Raw genomic sequence first — 14534 nt, forward strand, 5'->3', positions numbered from 1 at the left:
CTGACCAAGTGTTAAACAATACAAATAAAAGAGAAGTGTTGCTCTTTAATGTAGGAGTGCATTGAGGTTATGAATTAAAAAATAGCAGACTTGGCCACAATGTAGATTTCACTACTTTGATAGGCCGACTTTTTTGGGAGGGAGTTTGGAACTTGGCCTTTTTTCACTGTTATGTTTTTGTTGGGGATATCATTTATTTTTGCGGGCTTCAGCGTCGTGGACGACGTGTTGTTATTATTTATTTATTTTTTATTTTTTTATTTTTTTATTTTTATTTTTATTTTTTATTTTTTACTTTTTATTTATTTATTTATTTTTTTTAAATTTATTTTTTTACACGTCGTAGATTTTCTCTTGTAAGACCGTTTGGGTTTCTGTTGAGGAGCTGAGAAATTGGACTCTTGAGCGTTGTCAATACCAGGCAAAGATACCCAAGTACGGTCTTTTATTTTTCGTCGTCGAGACTTTTCAGATGGAATGTCTGTTAAGTCTGGCCTATACAAAGTTCTTAGACGGTTATATTCAACAATGGCACTATTCTTGGCTTTCACTTGACAGGGATCAAAATTAATTAAGTGAACTCCCTGGAGGCTCGTCACCCTGGAGAGGGCCACGTACGCTTGACCACACGAGAAAGTTGAGTTGCCAACATCCAACAAAGCATTTGGTAAACTTAATCCCTGACTCTTATGGATGGTAATAGCATAAGATAAACAAATTGGGAATTGATGTCGGTGCACATAAGCTCGGCTGATGACTTCGAACTTGGTCGGAATTCGTTCTAAGTCATACATTAAGCGATGTTCATGCGCGGGCGTACGACACTACGACCTTTCCTTTCTTGCCACCACAAACCACACCAACACGATGCGTCGCGATTACGATACGATCGTGGCTATTTCGGTAACTAATAATTCCATTCAATTCATAAGAGTTTTGCATTATGCAATTTGTCATCAATTTACGTTATCACGTAAAATTATCGTTCGCAAACCGACGAATATTATTAAAATATTCTGTATTTATTTAAATATATATTATATTTTGTATTTGAATAAAATAAATGTACGAAAACATGATTATGTTCAGCGCCGGATTGAGAGTTTTCGGCCCACCGAGATTTTAAATTTCTATCTTTACTGCTCTAGCGTGTATTATCGCGATTGACAATTCTTGAGGATTAAATAACCAATACACTATACAGCTGACGCATCTATTGTTTTAACCGTGTATTTGGATCTATATTTTACTATATCACTATCTAAAAATACTAGACTACTTTTGTCCAAAAATAATAACGGCCCAAATTTTACGCGGCCCACCGAGATTTTCTCGGTAGCTCGCCGGTTCAATCCGGGCCTGATTATGTTTTATAAATATATATATATATATAAGTCAACTACAAACAATTTCTTATTACCATATTGTAACGCTGTTTGAAAGTAAACGTTTATACGTGCTAAGCACGCCACTTCATATTTTTAGAAATACACACTCTGGAGAGGCATTCATTTTGAAAAAAATTTAATTTTTAGATTTTTCCCTTTAGTTACACTGTAAAATCTACCTTTGTGCCAAATTTCACGTTTCTACCTATACGGGAAGTGTCTTATAATTTTGATGATCAGTGAGTGAGTAAGTGAGTAACAATATTGCAAATTTTGAAATCCTGCCATTTTGAAATGGCACAATATTAAGGGCTCATTTTCTTACAGCGTCCTAAGCTACTAGAGGTTAATCTGTGTTTTAAATTTCAAAAGTTTATCTTAAGAGGAAACAGAGATATATGGGTTAGAAAAAAAGGGCGAATTGGTTCGTGTAGATAGATACACTGGCATTGCTGTGACTTGGCCTGGCGCCCTGCCGTGCGCTCAGATCTAATCTTTTAAAAAGACTATTAACATATAATTATGTTGTTTAAAATCATGATATAAAACAAAATAATATTATTGTTAATTTTTGAAAATTATTTATTATATTTTAATTTTTTTAATGAAAAGTAGGTATACTATACTGCTAGTAAGTATAATATAATTGTAATTAAATATTAATAATGTGATAATTACACTAATTAGCTTTAAAAAATAATTGATCAATCAATTTCATGTATCTATATAGTAACATTGTAGTCTGGGTGTTACTTTTCTTAGGGTCGGGGATTTTCATTCCGCAATTCACTGTCTCTATAGTCTATACTTTAGTTCAGTGTATATTTATTATAATGATGTATAATAATCTTACCGTTATACCGACATAAATCGTTTCCTTAAAACAAATACAGGCATACACGTAATGGTATTTACAATATTTATCATAGGCAATATAAAATAATTCTGAAGTGTAAACAAAAATTATATAATTATATTTTTTTCTAAAAAAAAAAGTAAGAAATACAGTTTAATTTTTAAAGATTTATTAATATTTTAGGAAACAAATGAATAATTTATTTTGCGGGGGTTATTAAGGTTCCCCCTAGTTGCGCTTATGGTTCCATGTAAGTAAGTTATTCTGTAACAAAAAAATCTCAAAAATATAAATACACAGTTTTTTTTTAGAGTTATTGTTATGTTTAAATTTGGACGAAATTACATATTAAATAACCAAGAATAACGATTTTAATTATTTGGTTGTAATTTTATAATATTAACTCACCTTCCTGGCTACCGTATTAAAATAATAAATAGTAACAATATATATATATATATATATATATATAATATAATATAAAATATCCACATTGATAAACCGTCTCCGCTCAGAATCGTTTTTCATAGGTATACGGTATACAATGATATTATATTATAGTAGTTATCTAACTTGTCGTGGAACGGTCATGACATAATAATTTAGGCCATTTTCAACTGCGTAAAATGTTTAAAGAGTTACGCAAAACAATATAACCAGCCAACCAGGGCTAGGTTGATTGTTTAGTATATTTGTTCGTAGTGTAAATATAATGAATCTGGTTGGATTAAAATGTGTTTTTTGGTGTTTGGATTAGAAATTTAATTAATTTTAGCATACTTTTAAAATATATTGAATTATTTACATAAAAAATGTAATGTTTAATAAATTATAAAAACAGTAAACATTAATTGAGTTATGCAACAATCCGGCAGGGTTATGTAATCATAAAATAAATGTGCGTATTGCGAGTACGCTCGGATGAATAGTGTCTTTTTTGCGGGGATTTTAGGATATTAATAATATTACCAATATTAATAAGTTACATAATATAATAAACTGTAAATGGAATTTAGTGTATAAATGTCTTATAAGGAATCTTGTATTACATTTTCAAATCTTAGATTTAAAATAAAATTTTTTTATGAATTTCTAATTCTAAATAATTTGCAAATTTTCATGATTTTTACGTATTTTGTCAAAATTTGAAGTTTAAACGCCTATAAAAAAAAAAAAGTGATCGTGTATTTTTAATATTTTTCAACAGCTATTGTAATAATATATCAGGAATCTTTTATTACATTTTCAAGCAATAATTTGACCCAACGAATACAATTTGTTGACATGAAGAAAAATAACTATAAAAATTGGAAACTGAAAATGTCCGTAAACAGCTCAAACAAGTCGAAATATTTTTAAAACTGTATGGTGTATAGAAAACACAAATACGAGCATTCAGTGAAAATGTCATGCATTTACAGTCATTTGATTTAGAGTTATACCTGCAAAAAATTCAAGAAATTTTAAATGTTGCCCTCCGTATTGCACCAATTAGATTCATTTTCCTATCAGAAAACATGCTGTTGAAGACAATTTAAGCATTTTACGGTCCTAAAAGATGACAACAGACACAAATGAAATTAATAAAAATAAAAAAAAAAACACTTCATTGTAAAATCAATACAATCATTGCTCCGCTCAAAATCTAAAATAAAAGGGAATGATTACAGATAGTATAAGCTGCCCATGAATCTAAAAAAGTGTCTACCGAAATGAATCTCCATAATCAGTATTAAACAGCTGTAGCTGTGCTAAATAGATAGTAAATACTAATAAATAATAATATATTAATACAACAGCTAGGTATTTGGCAATTAGCATTGAATATGTTATGTATTTGTGTATACATAACTACATACGTATGTTTCACGTTAGCACTCAATTTAGCAGTTCGGTTATGGCATAGAACAATGTTATGGATAATTTATTATAATTTATAATGTTCACAATTTTATTAGAGTTCAACAAGTTGCTGTCCAGCAGCTGGTATCACCTTGTATTTTATATAAATATCTGTGGTATCACTGCCGCGCTTTGTTTGTTTCGACAGTGCGGCCACCGCCACGACATCATCACCGGCCGATGTTGAGTCTTGAACCTTTGTATTTTTTAGAAGACAGTACCTGTTTAGGTTACATTACATAGACATATTAATAATATTATGTTTATTACGTTTATTTTGTTTAATTCACTACTTCTCTACATCGTGATTTAATATGTCTAAAGCCTTGGTCTAAATAATGTTTGTTAGATAATCTGATAGTATACGCCTCTCACCAATCAACGCTTGATTCTCGTGATAATATAATCGTGAGTATTATTTGTGTGTGAGGTGTACTCTGTAGTCTAGGTTGTGTTGAGTTTGTATGCAGCTTGTGCGCGTGCGTGGGTGTGATTGTACTTGATGCTGCAGTGGTGTGCCGTGTGCGTGCGCGTTAGTAACCCTCATAATAATAATAATAATAAAATGCGAAAATGTGCAATATTGACAATTAACTGATTAACAGCATTAATCATTATGCAGTATTGCGACAAGCCCTGAGCGGCGCATTCGTCAGAGACTCTCAGCAGTCGAGCGAATACGTATTTAGTATTTGAGTCGAGTTAGTGACCAGTGATTTTAGGTGTTTTAATTCGCGTTTGTTTGCTCGGCTGTGGTGTTTGTATTGTTTTGTTTTGTAAATATTCATAATTATAATATAATAAATAATAATATGAATACAAATATATTAAAGTACGACAGCAGTTGTAGTGCTGAAAATCGATAAAAATTATTCAGTTGTCAGAGAACGACTATATGGTCTGAACCACTAGTGGCCATCTACGCGATTGATCTTGTGTGATTTGTAAATTCTACCTGTCGCACTTTCGGTGCTGAGCCTCCTTCTCCTCTCAATAATAGTGAAATTTAAAGAATATTATGTCGTCGTTGACATACTGGTTGCTGGTCGTGTTGTGCTTGGGCCAAGCCATGGCGTACATCGAAAGTAAGTAATTACTCACTTAGAACACACTAAGTATTTTATATATTTATAAGGATCCAAGGGGCACTCTGCAGAGGTCACTATACTCTGTATTATAATGTCGCTGCTTTGAGCGTGATTAACTATTGTCTTTGGCTCCTCAAGCGTTCATTTTGATTGTCGTATGACCAAGTTGATTAATCGTTGCTCATATCTTTATATATTTATTATGAATATGTACCTAGTATAATTGAAACTAAAACAATACCTAGAGATTGTTGGTGCATACTGCATTTCTTAAAGGTATATATTGGTATCATTACAAAAATACATTTTTAAATCTTTATATTTTAGATTCTGAGCGGAGTGAGGGAGCTATTGTTTTTACAATGGTGTTTATTTTATTTTTTTTATTTTTCTTTTTATATCCTGTATACAAAATTTCTTCCAGAAGGAGTGTTTTGATTTCAACATATAGTACCTTATCTTTTAGCAAATTGGATCAAGATGGTACTTTAGAGAGGTCATTTTTCGATTTTCTTAATAGTTATTTAATGCCACGGGAAAAACCACCAGAAAATTACAAAAAAACGCTAAAAATGGGATTTTAATTTGTAACGCTTTGTTTATCACCATAGAAACGAATAAAAAATTATCATATTTTAATATTAATTCAACTTACATGATAAAATAAATGTCTCCGCTCAGAATCGTTTTTCTTATACGATGATATTATATCATTGAATTCAAATCTAATACAACCATTATACAATGACCCACTTGTAATCTACTGTACAGCAGAGCGACATCCACTTACCTGCTTTTTATTATTTACTGCATAAAATGCTTCATATTTCTGATGACTCTGCCAAGGAATTATAGTGTTATGGTCTTATGGCTGATAAGCATTAGAGTTATGTATTATTTCCTCATTTACAATAACAGATTAATTGTAGAATGGTGATTGAATAGAAATAATCAATAGGTTAATAATAAACCATAATTTTTTTTAAAATAGGTATGTCTATTTCTTTATGTTGTTTTATCTTTTATTTATGTATTAAACAAAAATATTTGTTTATTTTAACAAATCCAAAATAATTCTATGGACAATATAGAAGACAATATAGAAGACCTATTAAATATCAGTGAATTTTACAATTACAAACAGCTAGTTTTTAATGTAAAGACATTATTTTACCCATATCTAATAATTTAGGTACTGGAATTTATAAATAATCTAGGTAGGTAGATTGTGCACATATTTTAAAATTTTTTTTTGTTGTATTATCTTCCTTGAAAATGTATTGATTTGATCAAATATTTATCATTTTATTTATTTATTCAACCAAATAAATTACAATTAAATAATTACAATAAATTACAGTAATAATAGCTCATACGTTTACCAACTGAGCTATAAGCTCGTATCTGGTATACGAAGTTCATTGATATTACAATTCGTTTTATAGTAAAATATGATTACAACATAGGTAGGTAGATATAAGATATTATGTTTAGACATATGACTATACATACAGCCAGACTTGGGTAGTATTCCGAATACAGTATTCGGAATGCTGTATTCGAAATACTTTTTAAATACTTTTTTTTTTAAAGTATTCAATACGGTATTTTGAATACTTTTTACAAGTATTCTGAGTACAGGATTCGGAATACTTTTTTAACATCCAATATTAATTTTAATATAATATTTTATAACTAATAGATTATAGATAGCCAGGTGTTTTTTATCAAGATTACAATAATGTTCATTTATAAACACAGAATTGAAAAAGTAATATTTTTGCTATTGAAATCTAAATCTACTAAAAAAAAGTATTCGAAAAATATTTGGAATACTTTTTGTGAAGTATTCCAAATACTTAGGAATATTATTATCATAAAGTATTTGAATACATATTCTGAATACTTTTTTTTAAGTTTTCGGAATATGTATTTGAAATACTTTTTAAAAGTATTTTACCCAAGTCTGCGATACAGCCCAATTATTTTTTATAATTTTATTGATGCACACATTATCATCAAGATCACTGATTATTTTATTTTTATTAATTGTACCATTGGTAATAATGAATTGACTTTCACATAAACTTTTTATTAGACTCTTTACTTTGTTATTCAAATTCTTGAATATGGTTTTCCTCAATCTCCTTGTAATTGCGAGAGTTTCTTGAACTTGTTAATAATGTATAGGTATATGACAGTTTAATCTATTATTCCTGTTCTATTATTTCTGTAGCATTGAGTGAGTGGTTTTGTATAAATTTAACTAAAATTTGTCTGGTGTATAATTTAATCCTCAATTTAATCACCATATAATATATTTATATTGTTGAATTATTCTTCTGATGGGTATTTTAATGGTAGGAAGTATGCTACTTTTACAATCATTTTTTGAGTAATAGGTATGCAATGTATGTAATATCTTTTTTATTATTGCCTCCTCAACATGTTATGCCGTATAATAGAATTGAATTACACAGTGACATGTAAATTTGTCATTTGTTATTTAACTAAGTAAGTATGATGAACAAAATTATTTTCATTCCTAACCGTTTTAAATATTCACATATCTGACAAACACTAATTTTGTATTCTTCTGTTGATGAATCTATACAAAAATCAAACGTGTTAATAGTTTATTGACCTTTTAGAAGTTTGTCTCCCATCTCATCTCACCTTAATTAACTCTATGTGACTATGTCACAATGTTGCATATTTTATATTTCATATTTTCATCCATTATGTAATACAATATACCTCACAATGGAACTAATTGTTTTCCTTGTTGTTTTCTTACAAATATTTTTGTACCTAGGTAGTTATTTTTAACTTTTTGAGACTATGAACACAATATTTTTTATGGAAATTATGATTAATTTCTCCCTAAACTATTTTTTCAATATATTAGCTGTCCTAACTTTTTAACCCGTCTATCATTCAAAGTTTCCTTGGCTCACACTCGATCAACAAATCTATTTTATTTAAAATCTCAAACTACTAATTATGCTAATAACACACCAATAAGAATCATGAACTTAGTAAATAATTATAACATTGATTCGTTTTATTCTATTAACTAATTTAACTTATTTAAAAATCATGTTTCCGCTAAACTACCTTCTCATATAAATTGATATAGGTATCTACCTATATAATTAATTATATAATGTTTTGCTTTAATATTAATTATTTTTATTGTTTAACGCTATTTTTAAATTTGTGTAATTGGGTCTAAACCCTAGGAATAAAATTGATAGATATTTTTTGCGTATGGCGCTATGTCAGGGAGTAGGCGAAGGCCTAGTTTAGATGCCTATTTGGTAAAATTTCTAATTGGGAAATTGTAGGTTTCTGCAATGCCCGATTGGGGGATAGTGGTCTCGTCTCGCCATCTAAATTGTTGTCTGCCCGGAGAGCGATGTCGCCAGTGGCCAGGATTTGAACCGGTGATTGTGCGCATTAGAACTGATGCCATAGTCTGTCTGGCAACTCTGTCTTCTATAGGTAGATAAACTATACAAATCATTTGAGTTAATAAAATATGTATGCAGGCCGGCGGAAGGCACGTGCGTTTTTTGGAATTTTAGGGGCGGCATTGTTTATGAATAAAAATATATTTATTTTACCATAACCTTAATTTTAACTCAAAAACAACTAGACCAATTTCAAAATTTCCATCACCATTAGAATGCTACATTATCCTGAGTATTATAGGCTATATTTATTATTAGAAAAAAATTAAGGATTCCTACTAAAACTTGAATAATGGCCCATTTTTGTATGTATCAATCAACCCCTTTTTTGTATGTACGCGCATATCTTGAAAAATACTCAACAGATTTTAATACGGTTTTCACTAACAGATCGATTGAGTCATGGGGAAGGCTTAAATGTATAATTTGTTTTGGAAAAATTAATTGGTTGGTCAAAATTAATAACAATAATATCTATATATATATATTAATAAATGTTTGTCTGTAGCCTGTAGGTATGTCCTTTATGCATTCCTAAACAGGACCTTTATGCACCGATTTTGATTAAATTTTTTATCAGTGTTGAGTGGTTTCCTGGATGTCTTAGATTCACATTTGGACCAGGAATTCGAGATTTACAATGGAAATTTTGAATTTTTTATTTCCATTGTGAACCTCAAGGTTCTAGTACCTCTTTAAAATGTGAATTTCAAGAAATCCTTTCTTATTGCACAGTGAAAGTATTAGAGGAACCACTATTTCAAATTTCAAGTTCGTTGAGTAGTTTTTGAGATACATTGATCAGTTAGTCAGTGGTATCTGGATTTTATATAATATAGATATAGATTGGTTGCCATTGGTTAATCAGTTAGATCAAGCTTGTATACAGTCAAATTTTCGCACAATGCCTACTTCATAGCTGTTGCATATTTCTGCGAGATGACGTAGTTGGATTGCCTACCAGGATGGCTGAGTTGCACTTAGCACCATAGGCGTGCGCAGGGAGGATTCCGGGTATGCCATGGCATCCCTTGCAAAGTTATCTTAAATTATATTTTCATAATCACTACAGGTACCTATAAATAATAAAATAGATTGCTAACTCATGATAATATAGTTGATCATTTTCGTGAGAATTGCGAGTTTTGTCACCAGAACATTTTGTAGGCCCCTGCGGTACTCCTTATTTCCATACTACCTACAACTATCAAAAATAAAAGAATTTTGATTAATTAGATTATCATTTTTTGTCATTATTATATTATTATAATATGATCAAATGGCTGTAGGTTTTTATACTGTTACTTCATTGGAATGAAATCACAGTACAAACTTTTCAAATTAAAATATCTAAAACCAATAAATAAGCTAAATAAAGTGGGTGTTAATTTCTTTTTGCTATATATGGCAAGTTATTAATTGTACCTATTAAGAGTTTTTGGGGAGTTATTTTTTGTTTTAGTCTAGGTATGTTTAAAAATAGTGGCATACCCTGCAAAAAAGTCTGCGCACGCCTATGCTTACTGCAGCAAGTTACACCCAAAAAGAGTTGAACAATAACAATTTTTTTAACAGTTGACTTTATTTATGGACAACAAAGTGTGCGGGATCAGCTATATTATAATAAAGTAGAAGAATTTATATGGCATATAAATGTTGTACAAATATATTTATTAAAAATATAATTCATTGGCCTGGACAATGTTGGGTAGGACAGCTAGTATGCATTGAAACTACAAAGTTAAATAGTAGAACTTGTTAATACAATTTCAATAATTTAATTTAAAAAATTTCTATAAATACCTAAATAAATATTCATACGAATCATAAATTAAAAACAATTATTTTGTAACTTGTCATGAAAGGAAATGCTGTCAGACAGAGTACTTACTATGTAATTAATATTATATTATATTATTATATTTATTTTTATATTATATATTATATTTATTTTTATATCATGTAATATAAGTTTTGGACATTGGATTAATTACCTACTCTTTATAAAATGGCACTAACTAAGATTTCGAAGACAATAATTAATGCATTTGTTTAAGAACTTAAATTGTTTTTTCCTTTTGTTTGCAGAAATCATGGAAAACGATAGTGTTTGTTCGATGAGTTTCTTTTCAAATAATTTAGACCTATCTGGTCGTGAAGATCAATCAGCTATGGTAATCAAAGATAACCAATATTTTCAGAAGTGGACTGGCAAGCACGAATTTAATTGTAAATTTACAGTAACTTCCTCACTTGGGTTGGGTGTTTTTGCGGTCATACAGCATATGTCTTTTAGACGTAATGCCCAAGGACAATGTATTGATTATATTCAAGTATGTATATTATTTCATTATTTATTTTTATGTTTAATCGTTATTTAATTATTTTGATAGTTTCGCCATGCTGAAAAAACCTTAAGTGTTCTAGACTTAAATATTAAAATTAAGTCATCAGAGAGCTGGGGGGAGAAAATTTGTGGAAAATTAAATGCATTTGAAGCCAATGTTGGTAATGAATATAATCAAGGCAGTGATGGAAATGATGATAAAGAAATAAAAAATTCATTCGTTGATCATAGAGGTATGATTGAAGTTAAAATATATCTTGGAAATAAATCTATAGAGTCCACTGATGAACTAAAGTTTGAGATTGTGTTCACAGCATTCCAAGGTATGTTATTTTTAGGTTAATATATATAGTACTAAATATATTTTACTATTTAAAAACTCCCTGCATACTTAATTTATTGAAACATAATAGTAAATTGACTTCTTTTTTGTAGAATGCAAATATGACAATGGTCATTGGAAAAGTTGTGGTAGAAAAACATGTATTTTTAAAGATTTTTTCAATGATGGAAAAGTTAACTGTCCATACAAAAGCTGTAAAGATGAAAGTGGTTGTCGCCCAGTAGTCTCAGTACTCAATAGTAACTATATAAGCAGCACAACTGTAACCAGTAAAATTGTGGCTGGAGCAGTTGCCTGCTTGGTTACCATGATTTTAGTGTTCATTGCGTTCCTATGGATATTCAGGCATTGTGGACCTGCAATTTGTTGTATAAGCAACTCTAATAGCCATCCACATTCTTCTGAAATGCAACCAGTGCCACGCTTGGACACAATGGCTATTATAGCTACAGCTCCACCAGATTCTATGGTGGCTAGCGGTACTGAAGTAAGAACAGCCGATAAAGATCTACCACCTTCATATGACTCATTGTTTCCAAGTAAATAGTAACCACAATCAATATTATAAGGATCTGTATAATTTTTTCATCTATCTCATGTAGTTTATAAGGTGGATTTTATACGTTTATTTAAGATTTCTATCTGAACAAATTTATTATTATTATTATTATTATTATTATTTTTTTTTTTGGAGAGAAATATTTAAGACATTTTAAGCTAAGTACACCAATTATGTTCGATTGTACCAGTGACTTTTTAATTTTCAAAACAAAATTGTTTTATTCTTAATTGGACTACCTATATAACTGATTAAAAATTAAAAAACAGTTAGAAAGTTCTAATATTATGACCTAATTAGATTATTTTTACTTTTTTAGCTTAAAGAGTGGGACACAGTGTCTTGCTATTTTTTCAAAGTGCTAACAATTATATCATTGGCCCACCATGTATTATCTACTCTTAAATTGATCAATTAATATTAAAAACAATCATATTTATACTAGTATCTTTTGTTGCACAAATTAATTATAATATATATAATATATTTATTTTTTTTTAATGGTTTGTATTAAATATAATAACTATTTACCAACTCAAGTATCAAATACAATAAGTATACTCTTTTTAACGAAAGAATGTAAACACTGTTGACACACAAGACTGAATAACTCAAAAATTTCAAATTGATTATTAACTACCTATCACTTAACAACTTATGCTAATTAAAAAAAAAAAAATGATATTTTCTTTTTAATAATAAAGTTAATTTGTTTATTCAGATTTGTGTAATGTACAAATGTATACTCTATAGGTATATTCATTTTATCGACCAAATCAGTATTTAAAATAATTTTAGTTTCTAAACTTTAAGCACAACACAGTATATTTGTGAATATCTTGTATAACCTGTTTAATTGACTGAGCATCTAGAAGACACCATTATTTTGATTATAATTTGTTGCTCTTGCATCAGACAATCAGAGTCCAACTTTTATAATTACCTTAATATTTCTTGTTCATGGTACAATAATACCTTTTTCCATTGATATTCAATCTTTTTGTATTTGTCCCTTGATTGTGGACTACAACAATTCTAAATAATGTTTCTATTTTAAAATTACTTTATTTTTACCTTATTAAAACATTATTTTAATTGAATGTTATAAGATCCTGTGTATTATTGTAATTTATAGTATAGTGTAAATATATGTGCTTTACATTTTAGTCAACATTAATAGTAAGTGCAATACCACATCACTCTACTAGAAATGTTTACTAATATTTCGAACCAAAAGTCCAAATATGTATAATGTCTAATGTTGTGAAGCATATATTTTATTATGTATTATTTTTACACAATAAGATATTTGCTAAACTCAATTCATCTGACTAAGTATTCTTAAAGAACAATATTTTTTTATTTACATAATTATATTATTATTGGCTAACTTTAAGTAAAATCAACTTTGATATTATTGTATTCTTTATGTTTATTTTTATATTGACTTAAGTACCAAAGACAAAATATATTGCTTGTACCTTAATAATGTTAGATACTTTGGTATTTGTAAAAATAATTACATTTTTGTGTATATACATCTATAAACGATATGTCAATATACATTTAAATATATTCATGCTTGTAAGACTTGTGTATACAATTAATATTACTAATAAATTTATGTTTGAAGTATTATTTACTACACTTCAATACTGTAAAATGATACTGTGATAAAAAAAAAAATTATATTTATATCTAATATATAAAATTTGTTATTGAACATTAACACAAGTATTTATTTTTGTTTTTACCGGTATGAAATATTTTTTGCAAGCCATATGCTAATTGTAAACAAATACGGTAATACTTCAGTATTTCGAATTCTCGTAACAAATTTATTCTTATTATTTGCAATAATAATTCTCTTATTTTCTTATTGTACTATAGAGGAATTTATTCATTAGAAATCAGAATAACTTAATACATTTAGCTATGGCTCTCAAAAATATAATATTTGTTTAAACTAATTAGAATAGTTTGTTGTACGGGAGTAATTTTCTCTGGAAATGTAATTTTATTTGATGAATTTCTCTATACCTAGTAAGGATTTTTGTCTGAGAAACGATTGAGCATAAAACTCATTTTTTGCGGCACAATTGAGCCAAATTGTCGACGTATCAAAGGAAATCAGAATACAAAAGAAAACCTACACGATTGAGCATAAAAAACTGCAACATTTTCCATTTTAAGCTATATTATACAAAAATATTTGTTTAAATAATTATAGATAATAATTCAAAATATAACATGATTTCATCATAGAATAGAATTTCATCTATTCTGTGATTTCATAGTCAATAAAATAGTTACATTTCACAAATCTTTTCGATAATAATAATAGTTATGAAAAATAATAAAATCAAAATATGATACGAATTAAAAAAAATACTGAATAGTTAATAAGTCAAGAATACTATAGACTCTATAGTTATAGACTATACTACTGATAAGTGATATTATTTCTATAATAACTTTGGAATTGTATCTTAATTTATTATCTTATATTTCCTCCAATTTTAAATGTTTTAAAACGTCGGAACTTTATTGCTCTGGAACTAATTTATTAATCGATAAC

At 28.6% G+C, this 14534-nt stretch overlaps 1 protein-coding gene across 1 annotated transcript; it reads left to right on the forward strand.

Annotated features, from left to right (window-relative positions):
• Positions 1-4393: 4393 nt before the first annotated feature.
• LOC100163167 lies at positions 4394-13685 on the forward strand. The gene is made up of 4 exons (XM_001943744.5): positions 4394-5231; positions 10796-11040; positions 11101-11377; positions 11490-13685. The coding sequence occupies exons 1-4, from the start codon at positions 5165-5167 to the stop codon at positions 11942-11944; spliced, it is 1044 nt and encodes a 347-aa protein (XP_001943779.2). The 5' UTR covers positions 4394-5164; the 3' UTR covers positions 11945-13685.
• The last annotated feature ends 849 nt before the right edge of the window (positions 13686-14534 follow it).

Source organism: Acyrthosiphon pisum, chromosome A1 (genome assembly GCF_005508785.2).
Source record: "Acyrthosiphon pisum isolate AL4f chromosome A1, pea_aphid_22Mar2018_4r6ur, whole genome shotgun sequence".
NCBI classification, from domain to species: Eukaryota; Metazoa; Arthropoda; class Insecta; order Hemiptera; family Aphididae; genus Acyrthosiphon; species Acyrthosiphon pisum.

Bases quoted from the DNA above. Each gene is read 5' to 3' on its own strand.
- LOC100163167 (XM_001943744.5), top strand. From the start codon at position 5,165: ATGTCGTCGTTGACATACTGGTTGCTGGTCGTGTTGTGCTTGGGCCAA. The intron at 11,041-11,100 runs GTATGTATATTA...TTATTTTGATAG, and splicing joins AATGTATTGATTATATTCAA to TTTCGCCATGCTGAAAAAAC. The intron at 11,378-11,489 runs GTATGTTATTTT...TCTTTTTTGTAG, and splicing joins TGTGTTCACAGCATTCCAAG to AATGCAAATATGACAATGGT.